Below are 18,461 nucleotides of genomic sequence, written 5' to 3'. Positions count from 1 at the left end.
TGGATGGCTATTATCAAGAAAGCAAAAGATGGGAAGCAGTATGGAGGTTCCTCAAAAAATTAAAAATAGAACTACCATATGAGCTAGAAATCCACTTCTAACTATATATCCCAAAGACTTGAAATCAATATCTCAAGGAATAATCTTTGAGATACTAATAAACTCATGTTTATTGCAGCATTATTCACAATAGCCAAGGCATGGAAGCAAAACTAAATGTCCATCAGATCATGGACATCATGATGAATAGATAAAGAAAATGGTATGTACATGCAGTGAAATATTATTTGCCTTTAAGTCCTGCCATTTTTGACAACATGGACGAATCTGGAGGACATCAGTTAAATGAAATAAGCCAGAACCAAAAGGACAAATGCTACATGATACCACTTACACATTTATGTAATCTAAACTAGTCAGACTCATAGGAGCACAGATTAGAGTGCTGGTTGCAAAGGACTGGGGAGGGGGGAGGCAGAAATGGGAAGTATTAGTTAATGGTTATAAAGTTACAGTTATACAAGAGGAATAAGTCCTAGAGATATGTTGTACAGCATACATACTATAGTTAACAATATGGTATTGTATACATAAAATTTTGGTACGAGATCCTACGTTAAGTGTTCTTATCACAAAAAAATAATAAGGCAGGAGGAAATTTCGGAGGTGATGGGTATAGATGGCATAGATTATAGTGATAGTTTAATGTATGTACATTTATCTCCAAACTCATCAAGTTTTATTCATTAAATATGTATAGCTTTTTGTATGCCAATCATACCTCAATAAAGTGGTTTAAATAAAACAAATACCTACTTATTTCTCCTCTGATTTATCTTTTGATATACACTATTTAGAGTTATGCTATTAAGAAATATTTGAGATTTTTCTGGAGATCTTTCTGTTATTATTTCTAATTCTATTGTGACCTGAAAAATAGTTTGTATGACTTAAATTCTTTTAAAATTTATTGATGGTTGGGGTGTCTGGGTGGCTCAGTCGGTTAAGTGTCTGACTCTTGATTTCACAGTTTGTGAGTTCAAGCCTCTCGTCGGGCTCATGTGGAGCCTGCTTGGGATTCTCTCTCTCTCCCTTTCTCTCTGCCCTTCTCCCCCCTCAAAATAAATAAACTTAAAAAAATTTTCTGATGATTTTATTATGGCCCAGAATATAGTCTATCTTGATAAACGTTCCATATGCACTTGAAATATGTGTATTATTCTTTTGTTGAATGGAGTGTTCTACAAGTGTCAATTTGGTCTATTTATTTATTTATATTTTTTTAACGTTTATTTTTTTTTATTTTTGAGAGCGAGAGACAGAGTGTGAGCAGGAGAAGAGCAGAGAGAGAGAGAGAGGGAAATATGGAATCCGAAGCAGGTTCCAGGCTCTGAGCTGTCAGCACAGAGCCCGATGCGGGGCTGAACCCATGAACTGTGAGATTATGACCTGAGGCAAAGTCGGAAGCTTAACTGACTGAGCCACCCAGGTACCCCCAATTTGGTCTATTTAGCTAATAGTGTTTTATTATTTCCTCAAACATTCATTCATTCTTTTATTTATTTTAACTTTAATTTTAATTTTAATTTACTTTTATTCTTGAGAGAAAGAGAGAGAGAGAGCGAGCATGAGCAGGGGAGGGGCAGAGAGAGAGAGAGAGAGAGAGAGAGAGAATCCCAAGCAGGCTCTGAACTGTCAGCACAGAGCTCGACATGGAGCTCGAACCCGTGAACCTTAAGATCATGACCTGAGCTGAAATCAAGAGTCAGATGCTTAACTGACTGAACCACCTAGGCACCCCTCTTTTTTTTTTAAGTTTGTTTATTTATTTTGAGAGAGCATGAGAGGGGGAGAGGCAGAGAGAGAAGGCAAGAGAGGACCCCAAGCAGGCTCTGCACTGTCAACACAGAGCCTGACGCAGGGTTCTATCCCATGAACCATGAGATCATAACCTGAGCCAAAATCAACAGTAGGATACTTAACCAACTGAGCCACCCAGGCGCCCACCTGAAAAAATTTTTTTTAGCCCTTCTATCTCTGCTCTTTCAGGACTCCAGTTATATGTATATTAGGCTGTTTGAGGTTATCCTAAAGATCACAGATGCTCTGTTCATTATTTTTTAGACTTTTTTTTCTATCTTGTTTCATTCTGAATAGTTTATATGCTGTCTTCATATACTGGTATTTTCTTTTGCAATGTCCAATTTGCTGCTAATTATTCTGGAGTGTTTTTCATCATAGACACTATAGTTTTCTTTTTTTTTTTTTTTTAACGTTTATTTATTTTTGAGACAGAGAGAGACAGAGCATGAATGGGGGAGGGTCAGAGAGAGGGAGACACAGAATCTGAAACAGGCTCCAGGCTCTGAGCTGTCAGCCCAGAGCCCGACGCGGGGCTTGAACTCACGGACCGCGAGATCATGACCTGAGCCGAAGTTGGCCGCTCAACCGACTGAGCCACCCAGGCGCTCAACACTAGAAACATGTATATGTGTTTGTGTTTTATCTTTCTTGTCTCTACTAACATGCCTAATATTTCCTTTAGCATTTTGAACAGATGGAATACAGTTGTAATATGTGCAATGTCTTTGCTAATTCTGTCTGCTCCAAACCACATAATCAATAAGATACCTTAAATTGGTATATTGAGTATCAGTTCTGGGTTGGTTTCAAGTCACATATTTTTTCTATTAATGATGGGTAATATTTTCTTGTTTCTTTGCATGCTTGGTAATTTTTTATTGGATGCTAGACATTATGAATTTTACCTTGCCATGTTCTGGATATTTTTGTATTCCTACAAATATTCTTGAGCTTTTTTTCTGGAATACAGTTAAATTATTGTGAATTGAATCCTTTTGGATCTTGCTTTTTAGGATTTGTTAGGCAGAACCATAGCAGGGTGTAGTCTAGGTCTAATTATTCCTCAAGACCCTTCTGGATATTGCACCCAATACTCTAAAACTGTTTTTCTGGTTTGGTGGTGGTAACAGGCACCGCTCCTGGCCTGGTCCAGATCCAGGTACTGTTCCCCCAATATTTTCAGGTAATTCTTTTTCCAAGCGTTGGGTAGTTGCATCAAGTGCATATGCTGCTCAATACTCTGCTAAATACAAGAGGGAAAGCTCCTGCACATCTCTGGATTTTTCTCTCTGTGCAGCTTTTTTTTCTCTCTAGCATACTCTGACCAACAAATTCCAGTAAGCATGGAATTTTCAGACTATCAACTCCATATTCTTAATTCAGGGAGTTGGTTTGCTTCCACTGGTTTCTTCTAGCACTGAAACCTGGAAACTCTTAGGGTAGGGATCACTGTCCTTTTAAGAAATCTGATGTTTTGTATCTTAAATTGTTTTTTTTCATACATTTTGTGCATTTTTTAGTAATTTCAGGCAGAAGGGAAAATCCCACCTGTGTTACTCCATCTTTAGAACCAGAAGTCCCTACAAGTATGTTTTAAGCAATTAGAAAAGAATTTTTCTCACACTCAAACCATCTCTACCTCTCGTTCTGATTTTATTTTCACTAGACAACACGTTTTACTTAATTGGAATTTTTGAGTACCTTAATACTTGTCATATTCTAATTGTATAACTTGAATTCTTAATATACATTATTATAAAGTAATGTGGATTTATGAACAGAGAAATTAAAACAGATGTGTTAAATTTCTGGCTTTTTTCCAAACCTATCTTGGTAATATGATTACATAAAATTATCTGTGGTCAGAAAACTCAAATTCTGTTTTAGGTAATGAGAATGCATCAGTGAAGAAAACATCTTCTGCACAAATCAGAATGTAGCTCTGCCCTTGTAGAGCTACATTCTTGTGGATAATAATAGCTTACACGTACATAGAACTTATTATGTAACAGGCACCATGACACTATTCTGTATGTTTTAAACATGTTAACTTATTGAATTCTCATAAAATCCTGTGAAGTATATATTATTTTTACCACCATTTTTCAAAAGAGAAAATAAGCATAGCTGTTGAAGTAACTAGCCTGAGACCACATAGCCAGTAAGTACTGGAACTGGGATTTGAATTCAGGATCTCTGGGCCCCATATTCCTCCGCTTAATCACTGCACCAGGCAGGTTCTCTCAGCAGACTATGTGGTTAGGAATCTTTCTTTTCTTCAGTCTTGAATTGTATTTTTGTCCACCTAATCTTTTTTAGACTGAGAGGTGGATTAATGTTTTCTTCCAACAGTGAATCTCTGTTTCTCCTGTAGTTCCTATAATTTGCTTAATTGAGTGTTGTTGCTGTGTTGGTACTTACATTTCATAACTACTATATTTTCATTATAGATTGCACCCATTTTTACAGTCTCTTATAGATTTCAATGTTGATGTTATATACACTTCAGAGAATACCCTTTAACATTACAGTATTTTCTTTGTCTTTCATGCCTTTGGAATCGAATTTGAATTTTTTAGATGCTAAGATAAAAATACTTATTTTTAAAAATGTTAATTTAGCTCTGCCCATCCTTTTATATTTAGCTTTATGAACTACTTTTTTTAGACTTACATTAAAAAATTGCAATAGAGTTCAATTTTTCTTTGTGACCTAATTTGAAAATATTTTTCAGTGAATAACTGGATTAAGTCCATTTACATTTATTAATAGCTCAGCTATCTTTGTCCTGTATTCTGTCACATTGTATTCATATGTTTTCTGCTCTTATTTTTAAAATCTTTATACATATATCTACTTTTTTCCTTTTAAATAGTTCTGAAATTTAAGAAAGTTGTATATTTTTATCCTAGTATTTTCCTTCATAATTAATTTTACATGACACCTTTAAACTTCTGTTTCTAAAAGCAGTTTTACTAGTCTTCTATCATGACAGTCCTTTATCCTCAGTAAGGATTTTGATCTTAACATTTAAAAAATTCGAATTCAATTAAATAAATAAATGAATCTTCAGGTTATGTTAATGACATCCTCTGAAAATATCTTGAAATCATTCCCTGCTACAGTCTTAGTCCAAAGCACTATTGTTTCTCCTTGGAATGGAGCAGCAACTTCATAAGTGGCCACACTGCTTCTGTCCTTACCACTGGTATATGTCCACCCTCCTGCATCATCTAGTGTAAATTAAAACATGTAAATTTTATCTTGATATTCCCTTGCTTAGAAGCTTTCTAAAGACTCTGTATGAAATCTTCAAGGCCTTGCTTTTTCTCTTTTTGGACTCATGCTTATTTCCCTGACATCATCTCCTACCTCTTTCCTCATTGTAGCTCCTGTCACTTTGGCTTCCTTTCAGCTCCTCAAGTACACCACACATTTTCTCAACTCATGGATTTTTAACATGTCTTTGCCTTTATCTGAACCTATTTTTGCTTTTAGTTACCAGGTTAACACTTACCCTAATTTAGAGATCTTAGCTTAGATGCCACTTCTTTAAAGAGGCTTTCCCTTATGACCCAGTCTAATATAGCAACTTCTCTGTTTTACTCTGGCATAGTGAATTCTTCTTTTATCACACTTTAGTAGGTGTATGCACTGTTTTGTCCTTTATGGATTCTTTCCCTACTTCTGTTAAAGTCACCCCTTCAAACCATGGTTTCTTTGTGATACTACTTTGATCCAGATCCATGTGATTCTGGTGGTTCTGTTACCACCCTACCTCTCCAACCCCTGCAAGAGACAGGCACTGGTCCTAGGCAAGTCTATCATTTATCTGCAGGCTCCTGGCACACAGTGATTGCTCTAAAGAGTGGCCACCAGGCTAAACTGTTGAACAGAATTCTTTTCCAGAGTTTTTTAAATTGGAGGTGATGGAGTATTAGATGTTAAGCCATAAATATGGCACCAAAGTTTCCAGCTGTATGTGTACCCTCTATATAAAAATGCCTGAGAGCAGGGGGACCTGGGTAGCTCAGATGGTTGAGTGGCCAGCTCCTGATTTTGGCTCAGGTCGTGATCTCACAGTTGTGAGATCGAGCCTTGTGATGGGCTCTGTGCTGAGCATAGAGCTGCTTGGGATTCTCTCTCTCTCCCCCTCTCTCTACCTTTCTCTCTCTCTATCAAAATAGATAAATAAACTTAAAAAAATGCGGAAGCAAGGTTGAAGGATATAAAACCAATGTACAGAAACCTGTTGCATTTCTATACACCAATAACAAAGCAGCAGAAAAAGAAATCAAGGAATTGATGCTATTTATAATCACACTAAAGACAATTAGATACCTAGGAATAAACCTAAGCAAAGAGGTAAAAAAGAGCTGTATTGTGAAAGCTATAGAACACTTATGAAAGAAATTGAGAGGACACAAAGAAATGGAAAAACATTCCATGCTCATGTATTGGAAGAACAAATATTGTTAAAATGTCTGTACTACCCAAGGCAATCTACACATTTAATGCAATTCCTATAAAATGACACCAGGGGGCGCCCAGGTTGCTCAATCAGTTAAGCCTCAGACTGGATTTTGGCTCAGGTCATGATCACATATTGGTTGGTGAGATAAGAGTCCCGCGTCCTGACAGCACATTGCCTGCTTGGGATTCTCTTCCTCCTTCTCTCTGCACACACCGCTTGACTCATGTTATGCTCATGCTCTGTCTCTCAAAATAAATAAATAAACTTAAAAAAAATACCGCTAAGCAATTTTCACAGATGTAGAGCAAACAATCCTAAAGTTTGTATGGATTCACAAAAGACCCCAAATAGCCAAAGCAATCCTGAAAAAGAGAAAACTGGAGGCATCATTATTCTGGATTTCAAGCTATATTACAAAGCTGTAGTCATCAAGACGAGATGGTACTGGCCCCAAAACAGAAACATAGATCATTGGAACAGAATAGAAAATCCAGGAAGGGATCCACAACTATATGGTCAACTCACCTTTGACAAAGCAGGAAAGAATATCCAATGGGAAAAAGATAGTCTCTTCAACAAATGGTACTGGGGAAACTGGACAGCAACACGCAGAAGAATGAAAATGGACTACTTTCTTGCACCATATACAAACATAAATTCAAAATGGATGAAAGACCTAATTGTAATACAGGAAACCATCAAAATCCTACAGGAGAACACAGGCAGCAACCTCTTTGACCTTGGCCATAGCAACTTTATACTAGACACATTACCAGATGCAAGGGAAACAAAAGCAAAAATGGACTATTGGGACTTCATCAAGATAAAAAGCTTCTGCACAGTGAAGGAAGAAACAAAACTAAAAGGCAGCCTATGGAATGGGAGAAGATATTTGCAAATGACATATCTAATGAAGGGCTAGTATCCAAAATCTATAAAGAACTTATCAAACTCAACACCAAAAACAAATCATCCAGGGAAGAAATGGGCAGAAGACATGTATAGATGCTTTCCCAAAGAAGACATCCAGATGGTGGCGCCTGGGTGGCTCCATCAGTTAGACGGCTGACTTTGGCTCAGGTCATGATCTCGTGGTTCATGAGTTCAAGCCCCGCATTGGGCTCTGTGCTGACAGCTCAGAGCCTGGAGCCTGCTTCAGATTCTGTGTCTTCCTCTCTTTCTGTCCCTCCCCTGCTCACACTGTTTCTCTCTTTCTCAATATTAAACATTAAAAAATTAAAAAAAAAAGAAGACATTCAGATGGCTAACAGACATGAAAAGATGCTCAACATCACTCATCATCAAGGAAATACAAATCAAAACCATGGTGAGATATCACCTCACACCTGTCTGAATGGCTAAAATTAACAACATAAGAAACAACAAGCGTTAGCAAGGATGTGGAGAAAGGGGAACTCTCTTGCACTGTTGCTGGGAATGCAACCTGGTGCAGTCATTCTGGAAAACAGTATGGAGGTTCCTCAAAAAGTTAAAAATAGAACTAACCTATGACCCAGAAATTTCACTACTAGGTATTTATGCAAAGGATTCAAAAATACAGATTCCATGGGAGACATGCACCCTCATGTTTATAGCAGCATCATCAACAATAGCCAAACTATGGAGAGAGCCCAAATGTCCACTGACTGATGACTGGACAAAGAAGATTGTGGTATACACACACACACACACACACACACACACACACACACACAATGGACTATTACTCAGCCATAAAAAAGAATGAAATCTTGACATCTGCCATGGCATGGTTGGAGCTAGAATGTATTATGCCAAGTGAAATAAGTCAGTCAGAGAAAGGCAAATACCATATGATTTCACTCATATGTGGAATTTAAGAAACAAAACAGATAAACATATCAGAGGGGGAAAAAGAGAGAGGGAAACAACTCATAAGAGACTTTTTAAAAAAGAGTTTATTTATTTATCTTGAGAGAGAGAGAGAAAGCAGGCAAGCAGAGGTGGGGCAGAGAGAGAGAGAGAGAGAATCCCAAGCAGAATCTCTGCACTGCCAGTGCAGAGCCTGACTTGGGGCTTGAACTCATGAACTGTGAGATCATGACCTGAGCTAAAATCAAGAGTTGGATCCTTAACTGACTGAGCCACCAGGCTCCCCAACCATAAGAGACCCTTAACAATAGGGTTGATGGAGGGAGGTGGGTGCAGGATGGGGTAGATGGGTGATGGGTATTAAGGTGGGTACTTGTTATGATGAACACTAGGTGTTGTATGTAAGTGATGAATCATTTAATTGTACTCCTAGGACCAATATTGCACTGTATGTTAACTAACCAGAATTTAAATAAAAATTGGAAAAGAAAAAAAAATGCCTGAGAGAATAAGATCAACACAGAGACCCAAGCCAAGATGAAAGATGGGAAAAGAAGACACATTATTCATGCTACTGAATCTAGCTGATTCTGAGATCCGTTCAACCGTATTCATTGCTGTGATTTCACACCTTTCTCTTAAGATAGTATAAGTTTTCTTTTATATCACTTGAGTATTGTCACAAGAGCACTGATCAATACAAACTTTTAGCCTAACATGATATGTTATATTTGTTTGTTTGTTGTATCTGTAAATCCCATGAGGGAAGACACTACGCTTGCATGTTAATCAGTGTACACATGGCACCCAGTATTGTGCTTGGGATATAGCAGATGCTTATCATATATTTGTCAAATAAGTTAGTGAATTATATAAGTACCATATATGCCTTAATTAGAGAAAGATTATATTCTGGTGAGAAAGAGAGCACCAGCTTAAAGTATTAGACAGTAGGTTTTGAAGAAAATAATGATACATTCAATCTACTCAAAGAATAAACAACAAGGTAAGTTCAGTGAAGTAAGACATTTTAGTATTTGAGGTGAGATAGAGAAACAAAGGATAGTTCAACATATCCCTATAATGGAGAGGAAGAGTAGGATATGAGGATGATATGGTAGTAAATACAAAGAAGATAAACAGATACGCCATTTTCTTTTTTAACTTTTGTATCTGAAATCTTTTCACATATTATATTAATGTAGTCTGTAAAATTGGAGTTTGACCCATAGTCAGGGTGGGAAAGTCTAGTGGTTAATTGCCTGCCTCCATTCCTTGACTTCTTTTCTATGATATGGCACATGAGGAAACCTTCTAAAGTGTGTTGTGGGCAATAGGGATTAGATCTTTCTCAGATTGTGCTCTCAAAAGGGTTGGATGGAAAGGGGCTAGGGTGATCTGAGTTCTAAGATGAAAAACAAGCTAGGGACTCTCGGGATTATTTGTCTCCATAGTTAATTGGCCCTTGGAGAAGATACTCCCATGTTATCTTCAGATCTACACTCCTCAAAATATCTCATTCCCCTGACCCCTACAAGTAAACTTTAAGCAAAGCCCCTTGGGAATGCTTATCTCAATTCATATGGCAAGTCTAATTGGCATCTTGAGTAATGGTTTCCAGAAAAGATTCAGGATATGTCCCCTGGGTTGGGATCCCTGATGCCATATATTTAGTGTCCTCAGTTTGCTTCAGATGACATCCTAGGTCTTCTGGATTAGAGGGATGTTCTATTTCTCACAGATGCTGCTCCTCTGTCCTCAAGATTGGTTCATGTCAGGACAAGTCTATCCTCATTCTCACCCCTATGATTGCTGCTGAGAAAAGATTCATGCAGTTAGGAAGGGGCTTATTCTAAAAACACCAGTGCTAGAAAAAAAAATTCTAGTTAAGCAGAAAAGGAAGAATAAAGCTAAGAAGAGAGTGCCTTGGGTGATTCAAAATAGGGGAAAATCCAAAACAGATGTTCTTTTGACTCTGGACTCATTGAAGATTAATCTAGTATTAAATGCAGCTTCTTAATCAGGTCACATTAATGGAAATTTTTATTGTCCAAGCTTGCATTTCCATTTTGGGATAGAGCAGTGGCTCAGATACATGTCTAGAGGCAGAGGAAATATATGCATGATTCAAAGGCCCCACTAGTAGAGGTTAAAGAAGTTCAGTTACTTAATCTGTCATGATGTGCACTGCTGAGTTCAAAATCTGAGGACAGATTGCAAGAGCATTACAGAATTACAGTTACTGTTGTTCCTGGTGATACTCTGTCACTAGGATAATTAGTGTCAACAATGGTAACTGTGTAGGACAATATCTTTTATGCCATCCCACTGGAATTTGAATGGCGATTTCCAGGATTAGACAAGGAAGTGTGATGAGCACCTCAGAAAAGACCTGAGTGATCAGTAGCCACTGTGTGAGTCAGTGTGGACCTATCCAGCCCTCTCTATTCCACTTCTGTATTTGTTCTGCCCACAAGTCTCTGCAGAAGGAATTCCGGGTAAGGTAATGCTGGGGCTTGAGGTATCTAGGAAATCTTTATTAGAAGTTAGGGTATCCTCTGGTATTGTCAGCTTATTTCCCCATCTCTTTAGTCAAAGGGTGATATTTGGACAGTTTGTGAACAAAGTTGCCAGAAATGGCAGAAAAAAAAGTCACTTGAGGGCCACAAATCAAAATGCGAAATTATTAGGAAAGTTGCCTAAGAGAGGAAGGGACATGAATCAGGTGATGGAAAAATTTACACTGTGGAGACTTACAGAGAAAGATGGAAACCAAGAAGGAAGGAGATGGGGAAGAGTATGGATATCTAAGTAAAAGAGAAATATGTGGATGTTTTGACTGGGTTGGAGTGACTGGAGAGAGCATGGGGAAGGTTGGGCTCTTAATCCACAAGAGGCGAGTTTGAAATGGCAATGTGAGGGGGATGACCAGATAGATAATCCCAGACTGCATTAATTTGGAGAGAGAAAATGTGACCTCTTTCTTAGTGGTCAAATTATATTTTAAAGAATACATTGAATTCTGAGTTATTTGCTTTAAAAAGTAAGTAGATAATCTGGAATGTATAAAGATCTAAGGAAATGTTCAGGAGGAAAAACATAAAGAGGGATGGCTGGGGATCAATTTGGACTATTATTCTGCTGAGTTGAGCTTTCCCATGGAGACCAAACTATCTGGTCAGTATTCACATAAAAATTAGATAAAGGGCTGATTGGGAAATCTGGATGATTAAATTTCATAATCCTAGTTTTATCAGCCCAATTTGAAGGCTCTCAGGTCTACCCAGAACATATCTTTTTTTGTGTTCAGGTACATAAATATGGTGGCTTTGTTATGTGTTTACTTGGCACCTATACACAACTCTTTATACTTAACTTCCCAATAAAGACAATACCAAGTTACCCTTCCACCTAACATGACACAACTATCCCATGTATAATGAAAAAACATGATATCCTTTTCCCAAGAGGAGAATATAAAACACATCAAGCATTTCCCCATAAGAGGATACAAAATCCTTTTTGTCTTTAGCTAAAATTCATTATACTCCTATCTGATTATACTCCTGCTTTTATGTCCTATAGCTTAAATGCTGAGATATTTAATATTTAACTATATTAATATAGTTAAATTCATACTGAGATATGAAATTAATTATATTAATATATCTTTTGTTAGAAAAAGGGATGGCCAAGGGGAAGAAAACAAAAATATTTGGGTAATATACATGTACAAAATGTTCATATTAAAATAAGGAAGAAATGCCTATGACTATTACACTTGTGGTTTCTACAGCTGGTCACATGGTCATGGCTGGTGTTTATAACTATTTCTTTCACTACCCATTCCATATTTCCTTTTTCCACAGGGTCATTTTTCCTTGCCTGTGGAGTGACCCAAACCTTCATTCTTGAAGGATCTGGGCCATTAGCAGTCCTGTCTGAATTGAATTGTTGCAGTTTTCCACTGACTGTTATCACAGGACATTTGAGTATAGAGAGACACCATAGAAAATATCCTACATCCTTGATGTGCTCCTTCTTATCCCCATGGTATAGTAGCAACTCAGTTTTTCCTTGCTAGTCAGGATCAATCACACCAAGCCAGTAGAGTAACCTCCTTTGCTTGTTGATTCAGTGATATGAGGATCCCAAAGTGGCAGGGTGACAGTCTCAACTCTGAGTAAATGGAATCATTGTTGTGTCACCTGGTGGAAGAATTCGTCCCCTTGGAACTAAGACCTCTAAACCAGCAAAGTCTAAAAGTGCAAGGACAGGAAGCAAGCATTTTGCTGGGGGACAACAGTTACAGACATTATAGTGAGAGGACTCACTCCCATTTCTACCTCTTGATTCCTGGTCCAATGAACCCTTGCAATAGGAGAAACAGCACTCTAAGCTGGATGCAGACTTAGAGCACATACCACATTCTGGAGGACATCGCTCCTTTGTGTTGTTACTGAGTTTTCAAAAGGCTGTTCTACCATTCTATCAAGCCAGTTGTTTGAGGATGGTGGAAACTGTGGTAAGTCCAGTAGATTCCATGAGCATGGCCCCAATCCCACACTTCATTTATTGTGAAATGAATTTCTTATTCAGAAGCCATGCTTCTTGGAATACCATCATGTTGAATAAAGTATTCTATAAGTCTGCAGGTGGTAGTTGTGCCAGTAGCACTATAGGCAAGAAAGATGAAACCATATCCAGAGTAAGTGTCTATTCCAGTAAGAACACAGTATTGTCCCTTCCGCATTGGAAGCAGTCCAACATAATCAGTGTGCCACCAGGTAGCTGGCTGATTCCTTTGGTGAATGCTGCCTTATCAGAGACTCCGTGTTGGTCTCTGCTGTTGGCCGACTGGGCACCCAGCAGTGGTTGTAGCTAGACCCGCTTCGGTGAGTAGAGGTCCATGTTGCTGAGCCCATGCATAACCACCATCCCTGTTGCCATGGATACTTTGCTTGTGAGTCCATTGACATGAACAGGAGTGACTGAAAGTGCTAACTGTGGTCCACAGAATGCATTGGTGCTTGGATAGGATGACTTATTTTGTGGACGATAGTAATGGGTATTTCTTCCCTATTTTTATACAAATATTTTGCACATTTTTAGTTGTATGCAGGATAGTTATGTTAGGAAGAAGAATGACTTTGTTGTGTTCATTGGCTTTAAGGAAATGTGTATGAATGTCCAGCCAACAGAGGGTGGGCTCTGGTGGTTTTGTAATATGTCCTCTTTGCTAGGGTGAATTATACTTCCCAGAATTCCCATTTTTGTGCTTTTCTGGTGAAGATGGGCCATAGGAGAGATTCTAAGGGAGATTTAGAGGGCATAAAGGAAGTAGCCATTTTGTAGTTTACATATGTGGTTGCTGATCTGCTGACTTAATCTCATTGGTGTGAAAGCAGCTGTTGGGCCCGCGATTGCTCTATGTTTCCCTGGATCCTCCTAACTTATCCTCTCTGATTTCTGGGCCAGGTGTGCATGTTTAGCCTCATTAGGAAGAGCCCCTGCTTCTTCCAAATAACCACATCCCCCAATTCCAGAGACAACAAGAACTGACATGGGTTTCAGTCTGCCCTTGTGCGGTTGTAGCTCAGGCTTGTATATTCCAGTCTGCCCTTGATCTACCACCCTTTACATCCATTTTCCCTTCCTTACCACTTGCCCTACAGACCTCAAGTTCCACGATCAGACACAAAGGTGACAACCTTATATAGACAGCTTAACCAGCTTTCACAACTGTGTAAGGCCAAATTTTTGTACAATCCACTAAATGTATATGTTTATATTTATACTTATAAAAAAGTACACATGCTCATAAGTATCTATATAAAGTATATAAAATTTAGTGCACATAAAGTATATATACACATATAAAAGCATATGTGTGTAAAGATATACACATATATAATGTGTATAAAAATACACGTATATGAGGTATATAAAATATATAAAATATACATCATATATGTGTATAAAAATATATGTGTAGATACACATGTATGTGTATATATATATATTTCTTCCTTATGTGTATACACACACACACACACACACACACACACACACACACACACACACACACTTCTTCCTTAATGAGGAGAGACTCTGTTTTGAAGAATGGCACTTAACAGAATGTAGATATTCTGGATTTTCAGAGTTAATCACGTTTGTGAAGAGAGATTTGAGTTCTTTTTCTAAAAGTTTATTTCAATAATTAGAGCTGTTGAATAATCAGAAATAGAAAAAAATTCTCTTCTCAAATTCTTTGCTAGATTAAAATGTGCTTACTGTCAGGTGTGCTGAACCCCGGTATTTCTGATATCACACTCATCTCTTTCCTCTTTCCCCAGGATTGAGAAAGGGGACATGTGGCAGAGGAATCAGACCTCTCTGGCAGACTTCATCCTTGAAGGGCTCTTTGATGACTCTCTCACCCATCTTTTCCTTTTCTCTTTAACCATAGTGGTCTTCCTTATTGCGGTGAGTGGCAACATGCTCACTATTCTCCTCATCTGTGCTGATGCTCGGCTTCATACACCCATGTACTTCCTGCTCAGCCAGCTCTCCCTCATGGATCTGATGCATGTCTCCACAACCATCCCCAAGATGGCTACCAACTACCTATCTGGCAAGAAGACCATCTCCTTTGTGGGCTGTGCAACCCAGCACTTCCTGTATTTGTCTCTGGGTGGTGCTGAGTGTCTTCTCTTAGCTCTCATGTCTTATGACCGCTATGTTGCCATCTGTCATCCACTTCGCTATACTGTTCTCATGAACAGAAAGGTGGGACTGATGATGGTGGTCATGTCGTGGTTGGGAGCATCCATAAACTCTCTAATTCACACAGTGATCTTGATGCACTTACCTTTCTGTGGGTCTCGAAAAATCCACCACTTCTATTGCGAGTTTCCAGCTATTTTGAAGTTGGTGTGTGGAGACATCACTGTATATGAGACCATAGTGTACATCATCAGCATTGTACTTCTCCTCCTCCCCACCCTCTTCATTTCTACATCGTATGCCTTCATTCTCCACAGTGTCATTCAGATGCGTTCAGCTGGGAGTAAGAGAAATGCTTTTGCCACTTGTAGCTCTCACCTCATTGTGGTTTCCTTTTGGTTTGGTGCCTGCGTCTTCTCATATATGAGGCCCAGGTCCCAGAGAACTCCACTGCAAGACAAAGTTGGTTCTGTGTTCTATAGCATCGTTACTCCTACCCTGAATCCTTTGATTTATACTCTCCGGAATAAGGATGTAGCCAAGGCTCTGAGAGGAGTGATGGGGAGGGAGATTCTCACTCAGAGATGGCAATTGCAGTTATCCTGAGTATAAGAGTGGAATGGGGGGTGCTGGAAGGTTCAGTCAGTTAAGCCTCTGACTCTTGATTTCAGTTCAGGTCATGAACTCACGGTTCATGAGATTGAGCCCTGTGTTGGGGCAGAGAGCACAGACCCTGCTTGGGATTCTTTCTATCCTTTTCCCTTCTTGCTCTTTCTCACACTTTCTCTCAAAATAAATAAATAAGCTTTAAAATATAAATAAAATGTTAAAAAAAAAAGAGTGGAATGGGATAAACTCCTTAGCCGATCTGTGTAAACCTCTAAGACTTTTCAAGGCTCCAGATACCTGATGACTATTGCCAAAATCAAGTGGTTAGCATATAATTCCAGTATTCTTGTGGTCTCAGGCACCTAAGCACTGTAGAGCACTATCTTGGCCCATTTGGGCTGCTATAACAAAAATACCATACACTAGGCAGCTTAGACAACAAGCATTTTATTTTCTCATTGTTCTGGAGGCTAAGAAATCCAAGATCAACTCTTGAAATTACTAGACGCTCCCTCATTTCCTTTTGATTTCTTTAAAAATGTAGCCTTGCCAAAATGTGCTTCCCTGACTACCATATCTAAAACAGCAGTCTGCATCCTCTGTCCCCTGCTTCAACTTTATAATACTATTTTGCATAATTTTGCGTATTATATTATATTATACTTATTGTTTGTCTTACTAGAACATGAGAAACCGAGGGCAAGGACTTTACTTTGTTTACTATTGTCTCAGTAGAGCCAAGAAAAGAGCCTGACATGAAGTAAGTGTGCAACAGCTATTTGTTGCATAAATTAATAAATGAAAAGAATGTAGATTGTTTTAACTATCTCACATGACATTAATGATATTTAACTCAGAAAGGGGAAGAGATTATAAAAATGAATAATACAGTAGATGGCTTGGCAAGACTCATTTGTTTCAGACAGCCAGATGTTAATCCCATGCAAATGCAAAGAGATCTGACATCTCAGTGAATTTTTCTGAGATCTAATGATCTGAGGGATTCCAAAGTGAGGAAAATTTCTATATCTTACTTCCTTATTAGTTGAAAAAAGTCGTGAAGCCCTGGGACCATCTTCAAGAAGAATAACACTTTGAGAGCAAAGTTATGCCTTTTTTTCACAAGAAAGTATTTTCCTTTTCAGAAACAGCTTTTTGGCATTCTATAAGATGAGCCACCAGTTGGGTGCCTTCTTATCCATCTAGCCCTAAGACTGGATTTACCTTGTAACATTCCAGTATCAAGTGGAAATGATTTTTTTAAGTTTATTTATTTATTTTGAGAGAAAGAAAGAGCAGGGAAGAGGCAGAGAGAGAGAGAGAGAGAGAGAGAGAGGATCTCAAGCAGTTTCTGTACTGTCAGTGCAGAGCCTGACATGGGGCTCGAACTCACGATCCATGAGATCATGACCTGAGCTGAAACCAAGAGTTGGATGCTTAACCGACTGAGCCACCCAGGCACCCCAAGTGGAATTGATTTTTATAGAAACTGTGCCTGGGTTGTTTCTGAAGGCTCAAGTGTTTTGCACAAACAGTGAGTTCACAATCCCAATTAGCTAGAGGTGGTTGTTCTGCTACCTCTCTTTCTACACATACAACTATGGCCTTGTCAGGGATGCTATAAGATTATTTGGGAATGAAACAATTTAGGCCAACTCTATGGAGGGTATTCATGCAATGCTAGCACCTGTCAAAAGTAAATAACATAGTTTTATATAGGCTCCCCTTGAGAAGAGATTTAACACTACATTATTATCATCACTTTATATATTCCAGATATTAACCCCTTTTCAGATATGTGGCTTATAAATATTTTCTCTCATTCCATAGGTTGCATTTTCACTCTGTTAATTGTGTCCTTTGATGAACAGAAGTTTTAAATTTTGAGGTATTCCAACTTACCTATTTTTACCTTTGTTGCATGTGCTTTGGGTGTCATATCCAAGAAATTATTGGCAAATATCATGAAGCTTTCCCCTTATGTTTATTGTCTTAAGTCTTACATTAGAATTTTGATACATTTTCAGTTAAATTTTGTATATGGTGTAAGGTAAAGGTTCAACTTCATTCTTTTGCATGTGAATATCCAGTTTTCCTGGCATCACTTATTGAAAAGACTGTCTTTTCACCATTGAAGGATCTTGGCATCCTTGTTGAAAATCATTTGGCCATGTATCTGAGGGTTGCTTCTTGTGCTCTGTATTCTGTCCCATTGGTCTATATGTCTATCTTTATGCCAGTATCACACTTTTGTGATAACTATAACTTTGTAGTAACTTTTGAAATCAGGAAGTGTGATTTCTCCAGTTTTATTCCTTTTCAGGATTGTTTTGGCTATTTGGGGTCCCTTGATTCCATATGAATTTTAGGATAGATTTTTCTATTTCTGAAAAAAAATGTCATTAGGATTTTGATAGCGATGGCATTGACTCTGTAGATCACTTTGGGTAGTATGGATGTCTTAAAATATCAAGTCTTCAAATTCATGAACACAAGGTATCTTTTTATTTATTTGTCTTTTTAATTTCTTTCAGGAGTGGTTTATATTTTTCAGTGTACAAATCTTTCATTTTCTTGTTTAAGTCCATTCTGAAGTATTATTTTTGATTGCTATTGTAATCAGAATGAAGTTGGACCTTTAAGTTACACCATATACAAAAATTAACTAAAAATGTATCAAAAACCTAATCTAAGAGTTAAAATTATAAAACTCGTAGAATAGACATAGGGGGAAAGCTTCATGGCATTGGATTTACCAATGATATTTTGGATATGACACAAGAAGCACAAACAACAAAAGTAAACATAGGTAAATGGGACTACACCAAAATTTAAAACTTCTATTCACCTAAGGACACAATCAACAGAGTGAAAAGTCAACCTATGAAATAAGAGAAAATATTTATAAACCATACATCTGAAGGGAGTTAATATTCAG

General features: G+C 38.0%; 2 protein-coding genes across 2 annotated transcripts in view; both read left to right on the top strand.

Moving 5' to 3' along the window:
* Positions 1-18,461, top strand: part of TRIM4 (tripartite motif containing 4) — a 423,353-nt gene that overhangs the window by 22,467 nt on the left and 382,425 nt on the right. The window lies entirely within an intron of this gene.
* Positions 14,561-15,520, top strand: OR2AE1 (olfactory receptor family 2 subfamily AE member 1). Its single transcript, XM_060649462.3, has one exon. The coding sequence runs from the start codon at positions 14,561-14,563 to the stop codon at positions 15,518-15,520; it is 960 nt and encodes a 319-aa protein (XP_060505445.3).

The sequence above is a fragment of the Panthera onca genome, chromosome E3, assembly GCF_046562875.1.
Source record: "Panthera onca isolate mPanOnc1 chromosome E3, mPanOnc1 haplotype 2, whole genome shotgun sequence".
Classification (NCBI taxonomy): Eukaryota; Metazoa; Chordata; class Mammalia; order Carnivora; family Felidae; genus Panthera; species Panthera onca.
The sequence above is the reverse complement of the archived record's forward strand: the minus strand, read 5'-3'. Positions and strand labels throughout refer to the sequence as shown.